We start from the raw sequence: 27,118 nt of genomic DNA on the forward strand, positions 1-27,118 counted from the left end.
AGAATGGCAGATGAAGGTGATGGACTACATGGAACTGGCAAAAATGACTGGCAGTATCAGAGACCAGGGAGAAGAGACGGTGGAGGAAGATTGGAAGAAATTTAAAGACTATTTACAGAAATATTATAAAATTAATGAATGTTAGAATGATGTTGGATGGAGGTTAAAGGGTTATTAGTAATAATGTGGTGAAGGAGTACAGAAAATTTAAAGGTTTAAAAGATGAAGAATTAAAGGTGTAATACATTAAGATAAAGATAAAGATAAAGATAAGACAGAGGGAATGGATTTGCTGATTAAATATTTGAATTGGAATACAGAGAGGGGAGGTGTGGGGAAGTCTGGGAAATAAGCGAATGTAAGTAATATTATGAAAATGGAATTGTTTTTATTTGTTTTTCTTTTTCTTTTTGTATTTTTCTTTTTCTTTTTTTTATGTGAAAGTCTTAATAAAATATTATATGTATATATAAAAAAATTTACTTCATACGATGATCGACCTGGGACACACCCGCAATCAACCTGTTAGGCGACTATGGGGTTGCAGCGCTCATCTCTCTTTCAGGCCAAGGGAGCTGGCGTGTTTGTCCACAGACAGCTTTCCAGGTCATGCGGCCAGCAAGACTGAACTGCTTCTGGCGCAACAGGACACCGTGACGAGTGCCAGAGCGCACGGAAACACTGTTTACCTCCCCACCTCAGTGGTACCTATTTATCTACTTGCACTAGTGTGCTTTTGAACTGCTAGTGGGTGGTGCTGTGGTCTAAACCACTGAGCCTCTTGGGCTTGCCGATCAGAAGGTCAGTGGTTTGAATCCCCACGATGGAGTGAGCTCCCGTTGCTCTGTCCCAGCTCCTTGCTAGCAGAACCAGTGGTCAGGGATGATGGGAGTTGTAGTCCAACAACAACTGGGGACCCGAGTCTGAGAAATACTGGAATCAGTGTATTACTAAGCTGGGTGACCCAACTGCAGTTTCCTTCCTCACATCCATATCTCCATGCAAATTCCTCACAGTCTTCTGCTTTCCTCTTTCCTTTGTCAGTACAGTCATACCTTGGGATAAATACGCTTCAGGATAAGTATTTTCGGGTTGCGCTCCCGGGTTGTGACCTGGAAGTAATGGAGCGTGTTACTTCTGGGTTTTGCCGCATGTGCGGGCAGTCAAAATGATGTCATGCGCATGCGCAGAAGGGGCGAAACGTGACCCGCACACGCGCAGACGCATCTTACGTTTTGTTCAGGATGAGAACGGGGCTCCGGAACAGATCCCGTTCGCATCCTGAGGTACCACTGTAAACTGTGTCTCTGTTGGTGATGAGGGCCTTTGTCAAAGGCAAAACTCACCCGCAGGATAGGGGCCCTGGAAGGGTCGCCCTCTCCTCCTCTGGGCTGCTCTTTTGTGCTTCCGTTCTCCTGACACATCTTACACAATCCTGCTCGCTTTTCTCCGCAAATTGCAAAGCGCTTGTTGTCGGAAGTGCAACAGGGCCAGCCCCGCCGGAGAGATCTGATTGCCAGTCAACGGCGATGATGAACTTACAAGTGGCCGCTGAATCGTAGGAAACCTTGTGTGCATGTGCCACATTAGGAAGAATCATTTCCAGGTAAAATTTACAAACCCTGGCCGATTCTAATTTGTTCGAAATTACGCGTAAGTGGCTGTCTCTCGCTTGTACATTATCTAAATTACTAGCAAATTGGTCTGTTAGCTTTCATTACGGAGGACATGTGGCCGCAAAAAGCGCCGCCTGGGCTTATGTTTTGTGCTGTTGCGCGAAAGGGCGGCAGCGTTTGGGACCCGACTCGTGAGTTTTGCGGCGGATGCAAATTGGCTCCGCTTCAAGGAACCGTGTCTGTTGATGACTTCCCTTTTCCATTTCGGGTTTTGTCTGAATGTAGGGGGAAAGCCCTCTGCCTGCTTTTCTGCATTGTTTATTTTATTTTAAAAGGCTTGCGGGCTGCTGAATGACAAAAACCTTTCCAGCTGCATGTATGGCAAAATACAGTGGTACCTCGCAAGACGAATGCCTCGGAAGATGAAAAACCCGCAAGACGAAAGAGTTTTTCGTTTTCTGAGTTGCTTCGCAAGACGGATTTCCCTATGGGCTTGCTTTGCAAGACGAAAACGTCTTGCGCCTTTTAAAAAAAAACCACCAATGCATTCCTATGGGAAACCGTCAATACACAGTGGTGCTTTGCAAGACGAAAAAATTCACAAGACGAAAAAACTCACAGAACAAATTAATTTCGTCTTGCGAGGCACCACTGTATTAGATGGAGCAGCTAAATACCTTCTCAGTAGTGGCGCCTGCCCTGTAGAACACCCTCCCAGCAGATGTCAAGGCAATAAGCAACTATTTTACTTTTAAAAGACAACTGAAGGCAGCCCTGTTTAGGGAAGTTTTGAATGTTTGATGCTGTATTGTTCTTAATATTCGGTTGGAAGCCGCCCAGAGTGGCTGGGGAGGCCCATCTGGGTGGGCGGGGTATAAATAATATGTTATTGTTATTATTTATTTATTATTTATTATTATTATTAGGAAGTCTACAGACTGGTCATCTGCTATGAGAAGCAGGATGACAGCCTCAATGAGCCTCGACCCCAGAGGGGTCACCTTCTTCTGCATACCCTCCAGGTGTCCCGATTTTCCAGGTTCAGTCCCAGAATTACAGAAGCTATCCTGGTTTCTGATTTGATCCCAGAATGCCCAAGTTTCTCCCTCCCTGCGAGTATAGGGCAGTATAAAAATTTAAGAAGAAGAAGAAGAAGAAGAAGAAGAAGATGTGTGTGTAGGTGCAAAAATGGAGCCCTGTTTAAACTGAAAATAATGTACCTGCACCCAATGAAGGAAATGTAGAAGCATATAAAGCCCTTCCTATAATTTCTAAGGGAAATGTCACCAATCCACTTAAAATTCTTTAATTGCGATGATTCAGCAGTCAGCCATTTCTTAGGAAGCGAGAGAGGCGTTTATTCCTTTATCGTAAATGGAGCCTTACCCTGCAAGCCTTCACATGTCTACTCAGCTGTAAGTCCCACCGTATTCAATGGAGCTTACTCCCAGGCAACTGAGTAAAGACTGGACGGCCTTACACTGCAATCCTTAGAACTAAGTCCCACTGAGTTCAATTGGATTTACTCTCTGGCATGATCCTGATCGTAGGGACGCGGGTGGCGCTGTGGGTTAAAGCCTCAGCGCCTAGGGCTTGCCAATCGAAAGGTCGGCGGTTCGAATCCCCGCGGCGGGGTGCGCTCCCGTTGTTCGGTCCCAGCGCCTGCCAACCTAGCAGTTCGAAAGCACTCTCGGGTGCAAGTAGATAAATAGGGACCGCTTACCAGCGGGAAGGTAAACAGCGTTTCCGTGTGCTCCGCTGGTGCCAGCTCGCCAGATGCAGCTTGTCACGCTGGCCACGTGACCCGGAAGTGTCTTCGGACAGCGCTGGCCCCCGGCCTCTAGAGTGAGATGAGCGCACAACCCTAGAGTCTGTCAAGACTGGCCCGTACGGGCTGAGATTCCTGCATTGCAAGGGTTGGACTAGAAGACTCATGGTGTCCCTTCCAACGATATAATTCTATGGTTTTAACTTTTCAAAACTCTTGCATTATTGTCGTTGATTATTTTCTTATTGATAGTTTTATTGTTTTATCTTTTTGTCCACTGCCTTGAGGAGTTTTCTAAACAACCAAGCAGTATGTAAACTTTACAAAATAAAAAGCATAAAATAAACGTCTGGAGGAACACCCCTTGTTCAAAAGATATTGCCGAATCAGCTATTATTATTAATTATTATTATTATTTAAAACATTTTCAATCTTCTTCTTTTTTATAATATTTTATTGGGTTTTACAATAGACATAAAACAACAATAAACAAACAACATCACAACAGAGGAACAAAAAGAAAAAAGGGCACTACAACACACAAACGCAAAACAGCAAAATACAAAAAAGAAAATAAACATATTAAAAACAATTTTTATCTCCTTGTATTCTTTGCATTAACTTATTTCTCCGACTTCCCCAGACCTTCCTTCTCTGTATTCCAAATCAAATATTCTGTCTGCAAATTATTTCCCTCTATCATATTTTGATTTTCTAATAATCTTAAAGTCTAATAGATAGTTGCATTTCCTTAAATCTAAGAAAATGTTGGATCTTTCTCTATTCACTTTTTAACTAATAACCATTCACCATCAATCCGATGTCATCAAACGTTCATTATCTTATAATGTTTCTGTAAATAGTCTTTAAATTTCCTCCAATCTTCCTTCACCGTCTCTTCTCCCTGGTCTCTGATTCTGCCGGTCATTTCTTCCAATTCCATGTAGTCGGTAACTTTCATCTGCCATTCTTCCAGCGTGGGTAGCTGTTGTGTCTTCCAATACTGTGCGATGAGTATTCTTGCTGCTGCTGTAGCATACATAAAAAATGTCCTATCCTTCTTGTGCACCTGTTGGCTAACCATACCCAGGAGAAAGGCTTCTGGTTTCTTCGGGAATGTGTATTTAAACACTTTTTTCAGCTCATTATAAATCATCTCCCAGAATGCCTTGATCTTTGGGCACATCCACCAAAGGTGAAAGAATGTACCTTCAACCTCATTACATTTCCAACATTTATTATCGGGCAAGTGATAGATTTTTGCAAGATTGACTGGTGTCATGTACCACCTGTATATCATTTTCATAATATTCTCTCTTAAAGCATTAGATGCCGTAAATTTCATACCGGTGGTCCATAACCGTTCCCAGTCAGCAAACATTATGTTATGACCCAGGTCTTGGGCCCATAAAACATTTTCAATCTTCAATGAAAACTCTGGAGGTGTCATTTGCATGAGCTGGAGGAACGGCGCTTTTTCGAACTACTGCATTGTGCCTTGAGATCCACGTTGAAGCAGGAGGCGACATTCCCCAAGGTTCTTTAGCAGATATACGAAAGTGGAATTTGGGGGGTTACTTTAACAAGTGAGTGCCCAGGAAAGATCTCCATGCACAGTGGCGTGACCTAGATAAGGTGGGTTAGATATGTTGCCGCTGATGTTTGTTTGCTTTTGAAAAGGTCAGGCCACACGCTACCCGGAAAATAATTTTTGGAAGGGAGCCAGAAAGTCAAGATATTTAAAGCTGCAAGAATCAGAGAACCTGGTGTTATTTCGTTTAAACACACACACACACACACACACACACACACAAACACCTGGATTTGTTCATAATTTAAATATGGATTTGCTAACCTTGATTTTAAAAAGCAGAGACATCACCTTGCCAACAAAGGTCTGTATAGTTAAAGCTATGGTTTTCCCAGTAGTGATATATGGAAGTGAAAGCTGCACCATAAAGAAAGCTGATCGCCGAAGACACGACTAAACGACTAAACAACAACAACAACCTTGATTTTCTTGTGAGCTGAATAGTTTCTACATGGAACTCCATGAAGTGTGGAGAAGCCTGTCAGTTTATAGGAAGACCTTCTCCTGAATCAAGCCATACACTCTCTCAGGAAGTCTTCTCCCCCCCAGGTGGAGATGCCATGGAGACCTTCTACACTCAGAGCAGGTGCTCTACCCCTGAGCTAGGGGGCCTGCGCTGAAGATTGGAAAAATGAGAAACAGGGAGGAATTGAAATGGACCCATTTGCCCCCCGCTGCCTGTCCTGAGCACAACACACTCAACTTCTGTATGTGCAGCTGGTCAGCTGAAACATGCAGCCACGCCTCCTCGCATACCCTCCAACATTTCTCCGATGAAAATAGGGACGTCCCATTCCATCATTTTACTTACTATACTCCACACATCTGACTGGGTTGCCCCAGCCACTCTGGGCAGCTTCCAACATATATAAAAACATAATAAAATGTTAAACATTTTTTTGAAAAAACCTTTCCTATACAGGATTGACTTCAGACAGCTCAGGGGTGGGATAACTCCATACCCTCCAAGATTTTTCGAATGAAAATAGGGACATCCTAAGGAAAAGTGAGTGGGACATGGGTGGCACTGTAGTCTAAACCACAGAGCCGGGGGTTTGCTGATCAGAAAGTCGGCAGTTCAAATCCCTGTTACGGGGTGAGCTCCCGTTGCTCGGTCCCTGCTCCTGCCAACCTAGCAGTTCAAAAGCAGCCAGTGCAAGTAGATAAATAGGTACCGCTCTAGCGGGAAGGTAAACGGTGTTTCTGTGTGCTGCTCTGGTTCGCCAGAAGCGGCTTAGTCATGCTGGTCACATGACCCAGAAGCTGTACACCAGCTCCTTCGGCCTATAGAGCGAGATGAGTGCCGCAACCCCAGAGTCATCCGCAACTGGACTTAACGGTCAGGGGTCCCTTTACCCTTTACCTTTAAGGAAAAGTGGGACATTCTGGGATCAAATCAGAAACCAGGACGGCTTCACTAAATCAGGCAATGTCCCTGGAAAATAGGGAAATTTGGAGGGTCTGTTCTTACCCTGCAAAGTGCAATTGTGCTTTTGTGCTTTCCTCTTCATCTTTCTTCTATGGCGATCACTCATAGCCAGAAATAGAGTAGTTGCTTTGCAAGATGATCATCAGGCATCTGCACAACATGACCAGTCCAACGAAGTTGATGTTGAAGAATCATTGCTTCAACACTGGTGAGCTTTACTTCTTCCAGTACACTGGTATTAGTTCGCTTGTCTTCCCAAGTGATGTGTCAAAATTTTCGGAGACACTGTTGATAGAATCTTTTGAGGAGTTGGAGATGGTGTTTATAAGTGGTCCATGTTTCGCAAGCATACAGTAAGGTTGATAGTACAACAGCTTTGTAAACAAGCATTTTGGTTTCCTTGCGAATGTCCTGGTCCTCAAACACTTTGTACTTCAATCTGGAGAAAGCTGCACTCGCAGAGCTCAGGCGACGCTGGATTTCGGCATCAATGTCTACCCTTGTGGAAAGATAACTGCCTGGGTAGGAGAAGTGATTGACACTTTCCAATGTTACACCATTGAGTTGGATTTGTGGCGCTGCAGAGGGTTGTTGGTGCAGCACTTTGTTTTTTTTTTGGATGTTGAGCGACAGGCCCAAGCATCCAGTGCCTGAGCAATAGCCCCCACTGTTGTGAGTTTGTGGTTCCTTTTAGGAGCCCCTCAAATACCTCCAAGATGAGGTATATTGTTGGCAAAAGAGACTGCTGCTCTGGATATGGTCAGGGAAGCCATGCTGGCAATATTGTTATGGGTATTAAGAGCCTGCCAAGTCGTGCCCACTCCAGTCGCTTTCGTCGTGTTTTATTTCCTACTGCCAGGCCCTTCCTAACTGTGGCTAGAAAGTGCTCAGGACGTCCATCGCAGGGCCTGCAAAAGTCTTGTGTTATTTATTTTCTGCAGTATTCATAGCCTGCTCTTCGTCGAATGTTTTCAATCCCAGAGCGGAGGGGGGGGGGGAGCGAAGCAATAAAAATCAACAGAGGAATACAATACCCCCAAAAACAAAATCACATAAACAGGGCCAGGAAACAATGGGAAAGATTCTGTTGTATGGTAACCAGGCAAGATTGCAAGGGGATAAATTACTATTTTCAATTAAACGGAGTGTGTGCCTTGAGATCAGAAGGGTTGCCAGGCCTCCGGGGTCTGTGAACAGAGATCTCTGCAGCAGCTTCTGTGCCCCTTTGAGGGAGAAGGAAGGACAATAACTATAATAAAAATTAAATGTTTTATTACCGTGCAAAAATGGGGAAAGGGGGTTGCTTGACCTTGAACAAAGGGAAGGTTTTGCCTCTAATGAATGAAGAGGAACCTCCATGAAGCTGGGTTGCCACAGACCGTGGCTGGAAGTTTATTTGAGGGAAACGTATTCTGCTAACAAATAATAATAACAACAACAACATACTAATTCAGCCCTGGGATCTCCCATTCAATAAACAGCAGGTGCCTAGGAAATGCAGGCTGGATTTTGAATGCTGAAGAGAAGAAAAACACCTTTCCTCCCAGGCTCAATGAAGAAAGAATGCAGAGTTGTGTTGGGTGGGGAGCCAGACTGACTTTTTGTTTGCAGGTCGGCTCCTGTGAGAACAGGATGCTGGACAGGATGGGCCATTGGCCTGATCCAGCAAATGCCCTTCTTACATTCTAGTTCCCTGGGAAAAGGGATTGATAGTTTTGAGAGGAGAAGGGGGGTCAGCTGACAACTCTCAGCACCCTTAAGAAACTTCACCCCCCAGGGTTCTTAGGAGGAAGCCATATACTGTATTTTTCCATGTACAGTCATACCTCGGGTTAAATATGCTTCAGGTTGAGCCTTTTCAGGTTACGCTCCGCGGCAACCCAGAAGTAACGCAATGTGTTACTTCCAGCTTTCGCCGCTCACGCATGCGCAGACGCTCAAAATGACGTCACACACATGCGCAGAAGCAGCAGATCGCGACCTGCGCACAGGCAATCATGGGTTGCATTCTACTGCAAACAGGGCTCCGGAACGGATCCCGTTCACATCCAGAGGCACCACTGAATTAGATAATAAAATAATAGTAAATAATAAAATTTTATTTATATCCCGCCCTCCGCAGCTGAAGCTGGGCTCAGATGAGGTTTTTTGACTCAAAAATCATGTCAAGAAACTGGGGTTGTCCTATACATGGATAGTGGCATGGGGGTAAGCTGCGCGCCATCCGCCAGCTGGTTGGCAGGCACGCAACCCTCCATGCCGATGCCAGTGGTGCATGCTCTAGGGAGTGTTTCCCACCCACAGTTGGAAACTTTGCCAGCCCCCAGCAACGGCCCTGCTGGGGTGATGGCGTGCGTGTAATTCCCCCTTTAAAAAGCTCAACAATTTTGGGCCTTCTCCCCTCATTTTCTTTAAATTTAGTCCCCAAAAATCAGGGGCGTCTTATGCATGGGGGCATCTTATAGACGGAAAAATACGGTATGTTTAGAGTGGTTTTGTTGTTGTTGTTTAGTCTTTTAGCCATGTCCGACTCTTTGTGACCCCCTGGACCAGAGCACGCCAGGCACTCCTGCCTTCCACTGCCTCCCGCAGTTTGGTCAAACTCATATTTGTAGCTTCGAGAACACTGTCCAACCATCTCGTCCTCTGTCGTCCCCTTCTCCTTGTGCCCTCCATCTTCCCCAACATCAGGGTCTTTTCCAGGGAGTCGTCTCTTCTCATGAGGTGGCCAAAGTCTTGGAGCCTCAGCTTCAGGATCTGTCCTTCCAGTGAGCACTCAGGGCTGACTTCCTTAAGAATGGAGAGGTTTGATCTTCTTGCAGTCCATGGGACTCTCCAGAGTCTCCTCCAGCACCCAGAATTCAAAAGCATCCATTCTTCGGCGATCAGCCTTCTTGATGGTCCAGCTCTCACTTCCATACATCACTACTGGGAAAACCAGAGCTTTAACTATACGGACTGTTTAGAGTGGTATCACATGGCTTTAATGGCATGCTGCAGGTGCAAGTGAGCATAGCATCTCTTTTCCTGGGATCCCCAACTTCTCCAACCTTGCTTGTCCCTTCATCTCACCTGCACAGACAGGGACCAATGTTGGCTCCAGTCCATCTCCTGTGGCTTAGCTGCACTGGGGATTCATCCTATGGATTGAACAAAATCCCCCCCCCCAGCCGCCTATTTGCTGCCACCCACCCCCAGCAGAGCCTGCTAATCCAAGCCATTTCCACCCGCTTCCAATGATGCATCGCTCTTTTTGCGCAGTCCGTCTCTGCTATGCAAACCACCTCATCCAAAATATGAAGTATGGAGCGATAATGCATAAAACATCGGCCGCAGAGTAGGTTATTCTGAAGAGCCGTAAATTATGCAGGCTTCATGGAACTTTAAAGAAGTCTGTCACTGTGGCAAATCAGAATCCCTCGAGAGGCGGCCGCGTAAGGCCCCCTCCTTGTGATTTGTGACTATTTCAGCAAATAAAAGTTTCAAATTCACTACAAACAGGCTTGAGATATATTTGTCTCTTGGAGAACACTCTGGTGACTGGTGGCTTCTAAGGGAGGGAGGGAGGGAGCAGGAGAGAGACGCTGCTGAGAAGAGAGCCCTGCAGCGAAGGAGGGGATCTGGAGTGGATTGATTCAGACACACACACACGGTCTTTGCGATGACAGGCAGCCCAAAACCACTTCACGGGGTGGGGGCCTTCCTGTGGCATAAGAAGAGCATGTGCTGGATCAGACCAGTGGACCATCTTGTCCAGCATCCTGTTCTCACAGTGGCCAACCAGATGGCTCTCTTGGGAAGCAGGATCTCCCTCTCCTGGCGGTTCCAGCAATGGGTATACCAGACCCTCCAAAGTGTCACGATTTCCTGGGGACTGTCCTGGAATTACTGAAGCAGTCCCTGCTTCTGAATTGATCCCAGACTGTTCTGCTTTTCCTTTTGATTTTCATCAGCGAAATGTTGGAGGGGATGATATAATAATAATAATAATAATAATAATAATAATAATAATAATAATAAATTACTTATACCGCTCGTGTAACCTCACTGTATACAAGTTGTACAAGTGACAATAAACTATTTCAATTTCAATCAATTTCAATTCCTGGAGGAGGAGGGGGCTGCTGATGGCCATTGATATCTCCTAGCCGCCAGGGCTGTGCTCTGCCTCCACAGCAATGCTTCTGAACACCGTTATTTTGGAAACCGCCCTGTGACCCTCAGCAGTATATGAAACTAATAAATAAAATAACAATTAATAAAGCATCAGGAAGGGAGAAGGTTCTTGTGCTCAGCTCCTGTCAGGGGGCTTGCCAAAAGACTCATCTGCTGGGACACTGTGAGAACAGGATGCAAGACTTTAGCTGGGATTCCTGCATTGCAGGGGGTTGGACTAGATGACCCTCAGGGTCCCTTCCCACCCCACGATTCTATGACTAGATGGGACACTATCCTGACCCAGCAGGGTTCTTCCTCCCTTATATTTAGGCTTAATTGAAGCTTGGTTTTTGGCACTCTATGGCCATCTTCGTTGGGAGGCAGGTCTGTTGCCAGGATTCACATTGCACCACTGGGAAGCAGAGGCACAGAGAAGAGAAGCAGACTCACGTCAAGAAGCCTCAACATTAATTGTAGGTGAGCTTCTGATTGTTCCCAGCAACCTGTCTGCCAGGAGCCCGCCCGGCAGATCTGCTGTGAAACAGCCCTTTGACAGCCTTCCTAAAGCCGGCGCTGATTTCAGGGGCTGCTGTTTGCAATCCTTGATTGAAGCAGCTTGCAAATTGTTCTGCTGCCTGAGGAATCGGCAGCCGAGAAGCCAAAACCATGGCAATCTCCTTGCAGGAGGGGGCAGTAGGAAGGTCCCCCCTCACCTGCTATTATCTTTCAAGTGCAAGGAAACCAGAAGCTGGGATCTATGGCATCACCTCGCTCAGCGTCAGATTGGGAGCAATAGGATTTTTTCTTCTGCGATCCCTCATAGCCGAGTCAGATTGTCTTCCATGAACACGGTTTTAACAGTGAGTCCGCAAGTGACTGGAGGCCAGTTCTGGATCCACACGTCCTTCCACAGTGGGGACATTGGTTTCTGGGCAGGAGTTGATCACGGTGTGGATTTGCCAAGTGTGACTTCCTCTTAGCGCATTTCTCCCTTGCATCCTGAGCTTGAGTGTCTTCAAAGCCCATGACACCTTTGGTAAAGGCTGTTCTCCAACTGAAGCACTCGCAGGCCAGTGTTTCCCAGTTGTCAGTATTTATACTACATTTTTTAAAGATTTCCCTTGAGACAGTCTTTAAACCTCTTTTGTTGACCACCAGCATTACGCTTTCCATTTTAAGTTTGGAATAGAGTAGCTGCTTTGGAAGACGATAATCAGGCATCCACACAACATGACCAGTCCAACGAAGTTGATGTGGAAGAATTATTGCTTCAACACTGGTGATCTTTGCTTCTTCCAGTATACTGGCATTAGTTTGCCTGTCTTCCCAAGTGATGTGTAAAAATTTTCAGAGACACAATTGATGGAATCTTTCGAAGAGTTGAAGATGGGGTTTATAAGTGGTCCATGTTTCACAAGCGTACAGTAAGGTTGGTAGTACAATAGCTTTGTAAACAAGCATTTTGGTTTCCCTGAGAATGTCCTGGTCTTCAAAAACTCTGCAGTTCAATCGGGAGAAAGCCGCACTTGCAGAGCTCCGGCGATGCTGGATTTTGGCATCATTGTCAACCCTTGTGGAAAGATAGCTGTCCAGGTAGGAAAAGTGATTGAAACTTTCCAACGTTACACCATTGAGTTGGATTTGTGGCGCTGCAGAGGGGTTGTTTTGTGCTTGTTGGTGCAGCACTTTGGTGTTTTGGATTTTGAATGATAGGCCGAGCTTTTCGTAAGCTTCTGCGAAGATATTTAGCAAGCATCTGTCTTCCTTCATGTCTCTGTTTGGCTCCTCCAAACATTCTTGCCTCATCTTTGGCAACAAATCTACGGAGCAAACTTTCTTGTTAAGAGGAGAAGATAAGCCCTGTAGGTGGATCAGGACAAATGGAGCCCATCTTGTGTAACATCTTGTTCTCCCTTTGGCCACCCAGGTGCCACAACGCACAAACATCCAAGTTGTGCTTCTCAGAAACTGGTATTCAGGATTGCAGTCTTTTTTTCAAGGCTAAAGATATCTTGGTAATTTTTCTTCCCTGAAAGCAAACCCAAATCCCGAGCTCTTGACAGTGGAGAAGGATCCAGCCCAAAGCTCTTTTTGTGCCCTTACTATTTTCTTTATTAGATTTATAGGCCGTCCTTCATCACAAGGCTTCATGGGAGATCACAAGAAAAAAATACCAGGTTGCTCATTTTTTCAAATGTTATGCTTCTTATGTCCTGCGTTCCAATGGAAAATTTCATTAAATTCGCACTTAAATACTAAGTTACATTATAGTCCAAAGGCTAATAAGGAAATAAGGATTTGTTTTAAGTTTTCATGTGTGGTAAAACTCAGTCGAAGGTTTTTTTTGGGGGGGAGGGAATGTTTAACCACATCAGTTAACAAACATGGATACATGTGCTATAATGTTATTGTTTTAGTTCAATAAATTGTTTAAATAGTTGTTAAGGAAATGATTATTTTTCTCCTTCCAATAAAGTCCAGAAGAAAAGTTGTCCAAATATAAACAGTTCACTTATTAAACCTCACCATAATTTCATAATTATCTGTCTATGTATTTCTAATAGTATAACCAAATCAGAATTTTTTTTTATATAACTGTAAAAACTACTCTGAAAATTTATTATTCCAAAATGAAACCTTCCTCTGGTTGTAAATATTAAGATTATACCAGCAAGAAGGAGTCTTTCTGTAAAAAGAAATGATTTAAATGAAGTCTTGCTGACTAGTGATTTAAATCATGATTTAAATTGTGATTTAAATTGTGATTTAAATCAATTTGATTTAAATCAGATCCACCCTGGTCCCTTCCAACTTCACAGTTCTGTGATTCTATGGAAACACTGATCCGCCTACGTGGCTCAGGACTGTCCACACTGCTCTGCCACTGAACTAGGGAGCTTCCCAAGCCAGACCCACATGAGAACCCCAGTCCAGGTATGCCTCCAGCTCCCTCCCACACCTGGACCGAACACCGAAATTCATCAGAAGGGGGGACATCTGCCTAGAGGATCTGTGATTTTAGGGGAGTTTAGGGGCAGAGAGTTGAGGAAAAGAGAAAGAACTTTAATTGCCCTCCCGAGGACTCAGAATGACCTGTAACTCTCAGCGCTGTCTAAAACCATCTAATCTCCTGCCTGTCAATCAAACAGGTGCCTGGAGCCGCAAAGGTCTTTGCTGCTCCACAGGCTGGAAGGTTGTGGCCCATTAATAGCCTGAAGGCTGGAGGAATCATAGAATCATAGAGTTGGAAGAGACCACAAGGGCCATCGAGTCCAACCCCCTGCCAAGCAGGAAACACCATCAGAGCACTCCTGACATATGGTTGTCAAGCCTCTGCTTAAAGACCTCCAAAGAAGGAGACTCCACCACACTCCTTGGCAGCAAATTCCACTGTCGAACAGCTCTTACTGTCAGGAAGTTCTTCCTAATGTTGAGGTGGAATCTTCTTTCTTGTAGTTTGGATCCATTGCTCCGTGTCCGCTTCTCTGGAGCAGCAGAAAACAACCTTTCTCCCTCCTCTATGTGACATCCTTTTATATATTTGAACATGGCTAGCATATCAGCCCTTAACCTCCTCTTCTCCAGGCTAAACATGCCCAGCTCCCTTAGCCGTTCCTCATAAGGCATCGTTTCCAGGCCTTTGACCATTTTGGTTGCCCTCCTCTGGACACGTTCCAGTTTGTCAGTGTCAGATGACCGAGGAGGGCAGCTTCTCTGTGGGAGCCCAGCAGAGCCAGGACAGCTAATGGAAGGGTACCAGATTCCCCGCCCCCAAAGAATCCAGGGACACTTTTCTTTTTTGAAAAGAGAAAAAAAAGTTACTTTTTAAAAATCATTTTTTAAATAAATTACGAAGCAATGTCTTCTCTTCTGGGTCTCCTCTGTCGCACGGCTTTCCTCTGGGCTCTAGCCTGATCTCCTGGAGCGCTATCTGCCTTGGAATAGGCTCGGGCCGGGCCGGGGCTCAGCCATGTGTCCTTGCCCTCCCAGCGCTCTCCTACCTCTCCTCCTCAGTGGTGGCAGCTGCAGCGGCGTGGCAAGGTTGGGGCTCCCCTCTTTTTTCTCCTTCCTCCTTCTCTCTCTTCCTTCTCCTTCCCCTTTCCTGCTTCTCCCTGTTTTGGCTCTGGGGATTTTACTAGCCTTGGAGCGCCGCTGGGCAGTCGGCCGGGTGGCCAGACGCTCTCGCTCCCGGGTCAATTTGAGTCATGGGGAGGGGGGTTGTCAGCAGTTTTCGCAGTTGACACGCTGCGTGTCCCCGGTTCCCCCTTGGCAGCCGCAGTCTCAGCAGCCCGGAGCCAGCCTGGTAGCGCAGTTGGCTCTGGCTGGCATCAGGAGCTGCTCGCTGCCATAGCACCCGCCATTTTGCCGCTCCGGAAGTCCCTATATGTTGTGTCTTGTGCCGTTGAACCAATCACACAACATTCATTCCCTATTAATAAATCTACAACACTTAAAATATAAATCCGGGGACATTAAATGAAGTCCGGGGACATTCTGGGGACGGATTTTGTCCAGGGACAGATTTGTAAATCCGGGGACTGTCCCCGAGAAACGGAGACGTCTGGTAACCATAGGCTAAGGACGATGGTCATAAAGGATGTTTGGGTCGTTGCTGGGGGATGTGCCAAATTGGGAATGTCTCTTCTGTCATTTATTTGTTGTTCAGCACTTAGGCACAAGCAACCAGATGCACACAGGTAGGATGGAGGACACACCTAGCTTGACAGGAGTACACAGGAAAAGCATCTCAGAGTCTTAGGCCTTATCCACATTCCCACTTGTCCTGCTGCTTCCCCCCAGGGAAAACTGCTCTTTAGTACTCAATCGGAGCAAACAGCAATGCAAGTTTTCACCAGATGGACATTTGCTCTGAATTAGCACTAAAGAGTGGGTTTTCCCTGGGAAAGGAGAGGGGCAAGATGAAAACGGCTCAGAACCAGTACTTTCTAGGCACAGGACGAGTAGCAGTGTGGCAGTGTGAGCACTCAGGGCTGATTTCCTTCAGAATGGATCGGTTTGGTCTCTTGCAGTCCATGGGACTCTCAAGAGTCTCCTCCAGCACCAGAATTCAAAAGCATCAATTCTTCGGCGATCAGCCTTCTCTATGGTCCAGCTCTCACTTCCATACATCACTACTGAGAAAACCATACCTTTAACTATACGGACCTTTGTTGGCAAGGTGAGGTCTCTGCTTTTTAAGATGCTGCCTAGGTTTGTCATTGCTTTTCTCCCAAGAAGCAGGCATCTTTTAATTTCATGACTGCTGTCCAGTGCTTAGCAATAGTTAGTAGTGAAAAGAAACTGTTAAATCCTTGTTGGGTGGGGGGAATGTTGTAAAAACAGAGCCAGGAGATCTTCTGATGATTGAAGAAATTTGCTGATGAGTTTACAGCCTTGATGCTTCCTCTGCGCCTGGGATTGCTCTGTCTGATAAGGCTGTTGCTTAGTTACCCGGTTGCAGCTCCGCTTGCTATGTGACTTAATGTCTACTTGTGTGTAAAGCTAAGGTGAGGGAAGGCCTCTGTGCAGTTGAGGGGCCTAACAATTTAACCCCTGTGTTGCAAACAATAGTCAGTAATATCCAAGGCATATTATATAGTACTTATACATTTTCATTAGGGACGCGGGTGGCGCTGTGGGTTAAAGCCTCAGTGCCTAGGGCTTGCCGATCGAAAGGTCGGCGGTTCGAATCCCTGCGGCGGGGTGCGCTCCTGTTGTTCGGTCCCAGCGCCTGCCAACCTGGCAGTTCGAAAGCACTCTCGGGTGCAAGTAGATAAATAGGGACCGCTTACTAGCGGGAAGGTAAACGGGGTTTCCGTGTGCGGCTCTGGCTCGCCAGAGCAGCGATGTCACGCTGGCCACGTGACCCGGAAGTGTCTTCAGACAGCGCTGGCCCCCGGCCTCTTGAGTGAGATGGGCGCACAACCCTAGAGTCTGTCAAGACTGGCCCGTATGGGCAGGGGTACCTTTACCTTTACCCTTATACATTTTCATTCACCATATAGATGGGTTGTGAAGCATTTCTGTATCCTTCTGCTGTGCTGAAGAAGAATTCCACGAAACAGTGGGTATATCCAGAATCACTGTTCACAACGTCTGTTTGCGAACTACTTCGGCATCGCCGGATGCCATAAACAAAGCTTTACAGCCTGTTTTTTGCCAGATAAGAATCTGATACATTGCTTCTTTCAGAGACTTGCATAGTCTTCAAAGACTTTTCGAGACTTATAAGACTTATGTTTATTTGGTTTTATGTTTTCAAGAGAATCCATTAAGAGAGCTTATTTTGTGACTTTCAGAGATTCCTAAGTTTTCTGTTTATGTGATTTCATATATTTCATATTATATAAAGAGTAAATACAGTGGTTTTTTCATTGTGCGAGTTTTTTCGTCTTGCGAAGCACCACTGCATTTAAACACTGACAACGGCAGGGAGGGGTGGGGAGAAGCAGGGCAGCTGCCGCAGCCGGTACCTCAGACTCACCCGTGCGTTGTGGCCACCGTGCGACGCGGCTGCTGGAGGGCGGCGGGGCTCAGGAGCGCGACTCCAGGGAGAGAGGCACTGGCGGCAACGGCTCTCTGAGGGGAGCGCGCGAGGGCGGTGGGCAGCGGCGCAAGGCACTAACCATCAGCCGGAAGGTGGGAGGGAGCCGGAGGAGCGGGGAAGCGAGCGAGCGTGCGTGCAGTGACCGTCGCCATGACACGAGAGGCAGGGCCATTTCATCTAGCGAAGCAAGCCCTTAGGAAAATCCGTCTTGCGAAGCACCTCAGAAAACGAAAAACTCTTTTGTCTTGCGAGTTTTTCGCCTTCCGAGGCATTCGTCTTGCGGGGTACCACTGTATTGATATCATATCACTGAATTTGGTCATCGTGTTGCCTTGGATATTACCAACTAGTTTACAGGCCTGGCGACTCTGCTTTTTGCGGGTTCTGACCTAGCAAAACGGTCTCCAGCATCACCGCCGGTGTGGTTCACTGAAGGAAACCAATTGCAATCCCCTCTCCTCTCCTTCTTCTTGCAGATCCTCCAGCCGTGGAGCCGACCTTCCTGGAGATCCGTCAGGGCCAAGGCCGAAGCGTCACCATGACCTGCCGTGTCCTGAGGGCTTACCCCACCCGCGTCTTGACCTTCGAGTGGCGGCTGGGCAACAAACTCCTTCGGACGGGGCAGTTTGACGCCCAGGACTCCACCGAGTACACGATCCGGAGCCTTTCCAGAGACAGCTATGGGATTTACAACTGCAACATCATCAACGAGGCGGGGGCCGGGAGGTGCACCTTTCTGGTGACAGGTAGGCTTCCCCCCCCCGTACTGCTCCGTCTAGGGCTGGCAGGCCAGGGTGGGGCAGGGGACAAAGGCTTTGCCCCCACAACCCCACCTCCAGGGTTGCCATGATGCCAAGGCTGCAGTGCGCACTCCAGCGCATGAAAATGCAGAACAGGTGCCTTCTCTCTTGGGTGCAAATGATGAGCCACCTCCCTCCATCGCTGATCAATGTGGACAGGCAGTGGTGACTTTGTGATGGAGGAAAAGCAGTGTGTGTGCGCATTGAGAGCATGTTGTCATAATTGTGTGTAGAGGTGTGTGTGTGTGTGATAGAGAAAGAGATAGAGATAGAGAAAGAGAAAGAGAGACTCCAAATGTTCCTATTTTCCAGGAACAGTCCCGGATTTACAGGAGCTGTCCCGGTTTCTGATTTGATCCTAGAATGATCTGATTATTATTATTATTATTTTATTATTACTATTAGAATTTGTATACCACCTTTTTACCTGGAGGTCTCAGGGTGGTTCACAGAAAAGATCACAATATATAAAATCAAAATAAAAACAATAAGCCAATAATACCCCTCCCCTCCCAAAGAGCCACATTTTAAAAGGGTATAGGATGTCCATCAGGTCAGGCAAAGGCCTGGTTAAAAAGGAATGTTTTTGCCTGGCGCCTAAAGGTGCATAATGAAGGCGCTAAGCGAACTTCTCTGGGGCAGCATTCCATAGACAGGGAGCCACTGCAGAGTAGGCCCCGTTTTCGTGTTGCGACCCTCCGGGCCTCTTGAGGAGAGGGCACAGATGATGATCTCAGGGTCCAGGTAGGTTCATATAGAAAAGGGTGGTCCTTGAGGTATTGCAGTCCTGAGCCGTTCTTTAGGACATCCCTATTTTCACTGGAGAAATGTTGGAAGGCATACTGCATGTGTGTATAGAAAGGACTTGCACATTTAGGATGCAATTTAGACAAATTTGTGGGTGGGAAGGGTAAATAAAAGAAAAAAAGGTAAAGGACCCCTGGTTGGTTAAGTCCAGTCAAAGGCGATTCTGGGGTTGCGGCGCTCATCTCCCTTTCAGACCGAGAGAGCCAGCGTTTGTCCACAGACAGCTTTCTAGGTCATGTGGCCAGCAGGACTAAACCGCTACTAGCGCAACGGGACACTGTGACGGAAACCAGAGTGCATGGAAACGCCGTTTCCCTTCCCGCCGCAGTGGTCCCTATTTATCTACTTGTGCTGGTGTGCTTTCAAACTGCTAGGTTGGCAGGAGCTGGGACAGAGCAATGGGAGCTCACTCCGTTGTGGGGATTCGAACCACCAACCTTCTGATTGGCAAGCCCAAGAGGCTCAGTGGTTTAGACCACAGCACCACCCGCATCCCTTGAGTAAAAGGGTATTGATTACTACCATTGAGGTTGAATCCTGACAAGACAGAAGTACCGTTCTTGGGGGACAGGGGGCGGGCTGGTGTGGAGGACTCCCTGGTCCTGAATGAGGTAACTGTGCCCCTGAAGGACCTGGTGCACAACCTGGGAGTCATTTTGGACTCTCAGCTGTCCATGGAGGCGCAGGTCAATTCTGTGTCCAGGGCAGCTGTCTACCAGCTCCATCTGGTACGCAGGCTGAGACCCTCCCTGCCCGCATTCTCTGGTTATCTCCCACTTGGACAACTGCATTGCGCTCTATGTGGGGCTCCCTTTGAAGATGACCCAGAAACTACAACTAATCCAGAATGTGGCAGCTAGACTGGTGACTGGGAGCGGCCACCAGGACCACATAACACTGGTCCTGAGAGATCTGCACTGGCTCCCAGTGCGTTTCTGAGCACAATTCAAAGTGTTGGTGCTGACCTTGAAAGCCCTAAACGGCCTTGGTCCAGTATATCTGAAGGAGCATCTCAACCCCCATCGTTCAGCCCAGACACTGAGTTCCAGCTCTGAGGGCCTTCTGGCGGTTCCCTCACTGTGAGAAGCCAAGTTACGGGGAACCAGGCAGAGGGCCTTCTCCTCCCACCAGATGTCAAAAAGAAGAACAACTACCTGACATTTAGAAGACATCTGAAGGCAGCCCTGTGTGACATTTTGATGTATTTTTCATCTTTGTTGGAAGCCGCCCAGAGTGGCTGGGGAGGCCCAGCCAGATGGGCGGGGTACAAATAATAAATTATTATTATTATTATTATTATTATTATTATTATTATTATTATTATTACCTTTCATGAGGCAGCAATGTTGGAGGCAACATTTCTTCTGAATGGGAGTTGCTGGAGACCCCAGGAGGGGAGGTTCCTTTTGTGTTTGCATCCTCCTTGCTGGTTCCCCGCTGGCACGTGGTTTACCCCTGTGAGAGCAGGATGCTGAGCTAGATGGGCCAAGGGCCTGATCCACCAGGCTCTTCTGATATGCCTTGGGGCGAGGAGAAGGAATGTGCAGGAGGAAGCAGGCATCTTTGCATCATCTCTGGATTGCTTGCCTTGTGCTCCTTTCAGTGATCTGAAAGGAATCCCTTTGACACGGTTGCTTTTGTTCTCAGCTCTACTGCGTTGTCGGAAGCGCAAATTGCCGGTGCAGAGAGGAGCCTCGGGGACCATTAATGTCCTTCCTGCTCGCTGGCGAGTCCCTGTTTAATAGTTCTGGCACTCATTGCCCAACGATTTGCCACCGGAGCAAGCGCAGCTCCATCGCTCTCCCCTGAGGTGTGCATTAGGCACTTGATCATCTTTCTTTCCTGTTCTCTCCGGTCTGCCTCGGACTGAAGACAGGCGGGAAGGACGGAGAGGCATTTCAGGAGCCTGATGCAACGGTGAGATGCTCTGGGGCTCCACAAGGCCGACCAGCTGCTTGTTGCTCAGGCTGTTCATAATAATAATAATAATAATAATAATAATAATAATAATAATAATAATTTATTATTTATACCCCGCCCATCTGGCTGGGTTTCCCCAGCCACTCTGGGCGGCTTACAACAGAATATTAAAATACAATAATCTATTAAACATTAAAAGCTTCCCTAAACAGGGCTGCCTTCAGATGTCTTCTAAAAGTCTGGTAGTCATTTTACTCTTTGACATCTGGTGGGAGAGCTTTCCATAGGGCAGGTGCCACCACTGAGAAGGCCCTCTGCCTGGTTCCCCGTAACCTCACTTCTTGCAGGGAGGGAACTGCCAGAAGGCCCTCTGAGCTGGACCTCAGTGTCCAGGCAGAGCAATGGGGGTGGAGACGCTCCTTCAGGTATACTGGACCGAGGCCGTTTTGGGCTTTCAAGGTCAGCACCAACACTTTGAATTATGCTCGGAAACGTACTGGGAGCCAATGCAGGTCTTTCAAAACCGGTGTTATGTGGGCTCAGTGGCCGCTCCGCGTCATCAGTCTAGCTGCCACATTCTGGATTAGTTGTAGTTTCTGGGTCACCTTCAAAGGTAGCCCCACATAGAGCGCATTGCAGTAGTCCAAGCGAGAGATAACTAGAGCATGCACCACTCTGACAAGACAGACTGTGGGCAGGGAGGGTCTCATTCTTTCAGAGCAGATTATTCAACCGCAATGGGCAGCCGCTGCAACCTGATGTTGTGTCTCGCAGATGTTGTGTGCTACTACTCCCATCAACCAGAATGGAGATTTGGAGTTGTGGCCCGAAACATTTTGTGGAAAACCAAAATGGAGAGAGATGAGTTCTGGAGGCAGCAATGCTCCTGGGTACCAGTTGCTAGAAACCACAGGAAGGGAGAAGGGTGCTGATTTCTGGTCCATCTGATGGGCTTCCCATTAGGGCATCTTCTTGGCAATTGTGAGGACCGGATGCTGGACTAGATGGGTGACTGGTCAGATCCAAAAGGCTCTTATGCCCCAAAGGAAGGATGCAACTGTCAACTCCAGGGATATTAATGCCACCCAATTCAGCTTTGGATGAGTCTTCTTCTAGCCTAGTCCCCACATTTCTCTAATGTAGGGATGGAGGATGACAAACCTAGACAGCATCTTAAAAAGCAGAGACATCACCTTGCCAACAAAGGTCTGTATAGTTAAAGCCATGGTTTTCCCAGTAGTGATGTATGGAAGTAAGAGCTGGACCATAAAGAAGGCTGATCGCCAAAGAATTGATGCTTTTGAATTCTGGCACTGGAGGAGACTCTTGAGAGTCCCATGGACTGCAAGAAGATCCAACCTCTCCATTCTGAAGGAAATCAGCCCTGAGTGCTCACTGGAAGGACAGATCCTGAAGCTGAGGCTCCAAGACTTTGGCCACCTCAGGAGAAGAGAAGACTCCCTGGAAAAGACCCTGATGTTGGGAAAGATGGAGGGCACAAGGAGAAGGGGACGACAGAGGACGAGATAGTGGGACAGTGTTCTCGAAGCTACCATTATGAGTTTGACCAACTGCGGGAGGCAGTGGAAGACAGGAGGGCCTGGCATGCTCTGGTCCAGGGGGTCACGAAGAGGCGGACGAGACTAAACGACTAAACAACAGGGATGGAGGAAGAATTCAGTTCCATTTCCATGGAAAATGAAACTTAACTTGCGCTTCCTGACACAACATACAGACTGATGCACAAATGCCTCTGGAAATTCGTTTTCATCCAAAAGTTGCAGTCTTGTTGTCCAGACTAATGTCTACAAGAATGGATTGAAAGGTGCATTTTAAAAATAGATATATTGGTTAAAATGGATGGCATTAGGGATGCTTGCACAACATTTATCATGAGGACTTTAAAAAATAAGAATCACAAGCCGATCTGAAAATGCACAGAACCAAATTTAAGATTGGGGGGGAAATGATAAACTGAGCTTGACATATTTTCCCATCTGCACAGCGCTGGCAGGGTTGAATCAGGTACCCACTCCCTGTCTCTCAGCTCTTCCCTACAAAGAGAGGTGCAGGATCGGGGCCCATTACCTGCCGAAGCCTCATTCTGCCTGTTGGCACCCACTGCATCCAAGGCAGTATGGGACCTCTCATCAACATGACTTATAGACAGGCAGAGAAAAGTACACAAGGGCATGCAAAATCCTTGGGTCCCTCTTTGTCTTCTGTCTGGGATTGATTCCTGTCTTCATGTCACAATCCTGGATCCTAGGCTGAACACCTCACTTGGTTTTTTATTGCATTGCAAAAGAAAAAAGAAAAAGGATATTGCAAACCATTGTGCGGAATCGTGGCTCTTATGAGATAACTTGTAGAACAAGGTCTTTAAAACATCACGATTGTGCCCTCTGGCAGAGAACTGTTTACAGAGTGGGCTCTGGAGGTTGCAAACAGTCTTGTGTTCTCGTTGAGTGTTTTGTTTTTAAACCATAAGGGCCATTTCCTGTCTGTGGGAGGGCTGAGAGGCTTCAGAATGTGAGATCCTGCTGCATTAGCCCAATGGCCCCTTGAGTCACCTACCCTGTCCTCACTGGGGACGACCAAATGCATGGGGAAACCTGCAAGTGGGATTTGAACACGAGATAATAATAATAATAATAATAATAATAATAATAATAATAATAATATATTATTCATACCCCACCCATCTGGGCAGCTTCCAGCAAAATATTAAAATACAATACAGTGGTACCTCTGGTTGCAAACAGGATCCGTTCCGGAAGCTCGTTTGCAACATGAAAAGAGCGCAACCCGCAGCGGCACAGCGGCGCATGGGCGGGATGAAATTTGCCGCTTGCGCGTGACGTCGTTTTGTGCATCTGTGCATACGCGAACGGTGAAACCCGGAAATAACCCTTTCCAGTACTTCCGGGTCACCACTGGACGTATCCTGAAAGAACATAACATGAAGCGGACGTAACATGAAATATGACTATAATTCATCAAATATTAAAAGCTTCCCTGAACAGGGCTGCCTTCAGATGTCGTCTAAAAGTCAGGTAGTTCTTTATCTCTTTGACATCTGATGGGAGGGCATTCCACAGGGTGGGCACCACAACCAAGAAGGCCCTGTGCCTGGCTCCCTGCAACCTCACTTCTTGCAGGGAGGGAACCGCCAGATGGCCCTCGGGAGGTGGACCCAGGTGTCCGGGCTGGACGATGGGGGTGGAGATGCTCCTTCAGGTATACTGGGCTGCTTAGGGCTTTCAAGGTCAGCACCAACACTCTTAATTGTGCTTGGAAACATACTGGGAGCCAATGTAGGTCTTGCAAGACTGGTGTTATGTGGTCTCCCCTCCTGGGGTTTCCAGCAACCGGCATTCAAAAGCATTCCTGCCTCCAACTGTGGAGTCAGAGCAGAGCCATCCCGGCGGTAGCAGCCAATAGTCTTTTCCTCCTCCACCAATTTGCCTCCTTCTCTTTCAAAGCCATCTAAGTGGGTGGCCATTGCTGCCTCCTGGGGGGGCAAGTGCTGCCAGGCGCTGTGTGAAGAAGTGCTTTCTTTTATCCGTCCGGAGCCTTACAGCAATCGGCTTCAATGGATTCCCATGAGTTCTCTTATTACAACAGAGAAAACCCTTTCTGTATCCACTTTCTCCACTCAGTGCATGATTTTTATAAAGTGCCTCTTCCCTGGGCTTGTTTCTCCTTGGAAAAACCACATTCAGAAGGCTTTTGATCTATCCTTAAACAAGTTGCCAACTTTGGGTTCATCTGCTTTTTTCTTTGGGTATCTTTCTTTTCTTCTGAGGCCCCTTGCTGTACAGTGGTACCTCAGGTTACATACGCTTCAGGTTACAGACGCTAACCCAGCAATAGTGCTTCAGGTTAAGAACTTTGCTTCAGGATGAGAACAGAAATCGTGCTCCAGCGGCATGGCGGCAGCTGGAGGCCCCATTAGCTAAAGTGGTGCTTCAGGTTAAGAACAGTTTCAGGTTAAGTACGGACCTCCGGAACGAATTGAGATACCACTGTATTTATTTTTGCAGAAGGACCAAAGTTCAGTGGGAAAGTGTTTATTTTCAGTGCAAATTGTTGCATTTGCAATCCAACAAGACAGCATTAGATAAGGGGAAGGGCCACAGACCGTTAAACTATAAAGCACCTAATTTGCATGAAGAAGGTTTCAGGTTCCATGCCGGGGCTTGCAACATTCTCTTTCTGGAACCCCCTGGGCAGTTGGTACCCTCAAGTCCACTGAATACCTCAGAGACATCCACTGTAAATGATGGCACTGAATTGAATGTGTTTCCTTGTGGGGCCATGAGAACAAATCCCCTGTAATTCTCTCCTGCCTGCCCTGGTCTTCCTGCAAAGGGAGATTTGATTATCAGACTGACTCTTAGTTATTAGCTTCCGCTTTTAAGTCCAAATGAAAGTTGGAGGCTATAAACCAGCAGAGTAAATTATAAGTTTCCATAGGAGCCTTAAGGACGGTTCCTGCGATGTTTAAACCTCCCGCAAGGACAGGGAGAACAGAAGTCTCTTTTTTCCTAGCTGCGCCATTCAGGGTGGCCGTTTCAGAGTCCTGCAGGCCATGTATCTGGTTCCTCTTTGAAGCTCTGACCCTCCAACAGGCAAAGTTCAAACCAAGCCATCCCTCACCTTTGATGCTCTGAGGCTCTGGTTCAATTCACACAGCCAGTTTAACACATCAGAGCTCTCACGACGTGACCTTTTGGGTCCGGCTGAGTCACCCGGCAAATGTTCTGTGATGTCTTGGGCACCATGTTGGGACCTTCATGTGCTGCCTCCTCGTTCAGTCGGCAGTTCGGAGAACCAGCCTATTCAAAGAGATCAATGTTCTTCTCGGAGTTTGCCTGGCTTTTGAGTTTATGAGAAACGACGGTAAATGGGGACATGGTAGAAGATAATGAGTTGGAAGGGCCCTCTAGTCCAGGGGTCAGCAAACTTACCATGCCTTGGGCCAGTGTCTCCAGCACCGCTTCCATGGCGGGCAGGAGGGTGGGGGAGCGTGTGCCCATACACGTGCGCACACACTATTTCTGGCACAGTTCCGGGTCGGAGGAGCACCAGAAATAGCTCAGGAGCATGTGTACAGGCCTCCTCCGACCCGGATGTGCACTGCAAATAATACTTGTGCATGCGCAAATAACTCTTGCACATGCGCACAAGCTATTTCTGGTGCTCCTCCGACCCGGAAGTGGGCAGCCGTGCCGCGCAGCACCGGTAAGAGCGGGTGGCAGCAGCAGGTGGCGGGGATTGCCGCGGGCTAGATAAACGAGTCCCTCGGGCCTTATCCAGCCCACGAGCCTTAGTTTGGGGACCTCTGCTCTAGTCCAACCCCCCTGCAATGCAGAAATCTCGGCTAAAGCATCCCTGACAGGTGGTTCATCCAACCTCTGCTTAAAAACCTCCAAGGAAGGAGAGTCCACCATCCCTCCTGGGAGTCCGTTCCACTGCTGAACAGCTCTTACTGTCAGAAAGTGTTTCCAAATGTTTAGTCGGAATCTCCTTTCTTGCAACTTTGAGCCATTGGTTCAGGTCCTCCGTGTCGGGGGTTCCGTACGACCGAAACGCCTCTCCTCCTCCGGTCGTGTCTTCAGGAATCCATCTAGGCTCTCCTCTGATGATGATTAATGACCTAAGCCTTTGATGAGGCTTAGGCACACTCCCCCATTACGCAGAGTATCCAAATAGCAGAAGGAGCCGGGAAATGTGTGCTACATTGCTACGTTTATTCCTAACTATGCAGGACAGAAAAGAATATGCGACGGCTCTCTCTGTGTGTGAGAGAGAAAAGGCACAAAGAAACAGGAAACCAGTAACATCAACATCCGTCTCCCGTGAGACTTCCAGCAGTCTCGAATGTCTGGAATGTCAATAGAGTCTTGTGACTCCAAAAACTGCACAGTGGCATAACAGAAATCTAACACTCCCCTCCAGAGCAGGAGAAAACAAGCATGCTCCCTCCTCCATCTGACAGCCCTTAATATATTTGAAGATAGCTCTCATATCTCCTCTCAGTCTCCTCTTTTCCAGGCTCTTTCAACCATTCCTCTTATGGCTTAGTTTCCAGATCCTTGACCCTCTTGGTCCTCCTCCTCTGCACACCTTCCACCTTGTCCACATCCTTCTTAAATTGTGGTGCCCAGAACTGGACACGGTATTCCAGGTGTGGTCTGACCAAGGTTGAACAGAGTGGTACTATGACTTCCCTTCAGAGCCGGACCACGCATGAGGCAGGCTGAGGCAACCGCTGCCTCGGGCAGCAGAATACCATAGGGTGGCACCCATTTGAGTGCCCTGCCTGCCCTGCTACCACCACCAGTTATGGAGAAGCAGAGCCTGCCTGAAGTGGTGCCGGTTTCTGGTGAGACCTCACCAAAATCTCACCAAATGTCACAGGAACCAACTACTGCTTCACGAGTACTACCACACAACCCAGGTGAAAGTGTCTGTGC

At 47.4% G+C, this 27,118-nt stretch overlaps 1 protein-coding gene across 2 annotated transcripts in view; it reads left to right on the forward strand.

The window, feature by feature from the left end:
- MDGA2 (MAM domain containing glycosylphosphatidylinositol anchor 2) overlaps positions 1-27,118 on the forward strand; it is a 379,533-nt gene that overhangs the window by 292,753 nt on the left and 59,662 nt on the right. For both annotated transcript variants that reach the window (XM_083434972.1, XM_083434973.1), the window contains exon 9: positions 17,586-17,855. In XM_083434972.1, the coding sequence (XP_083291098.1) occupies positions 17,586-17,855 (270 nt within the window). The remainder of the gene's footprint in view (positions 1-17,585; positions 17,856-27,118) is intronic.

This window comes from Podarcis tiliguerta (genome assembly GCF_965153285.1).
Source record: "Podarcis tiliguerta genome assembly, chromosome: 1".
Classification (NCBI taxonomy): domain Eukaryota; kingdom Metazoa; phylum Chordata; class Lepidosauria; order Squamata; family Lacertidae; genus Podarcis; species Podarcis tiliguerta.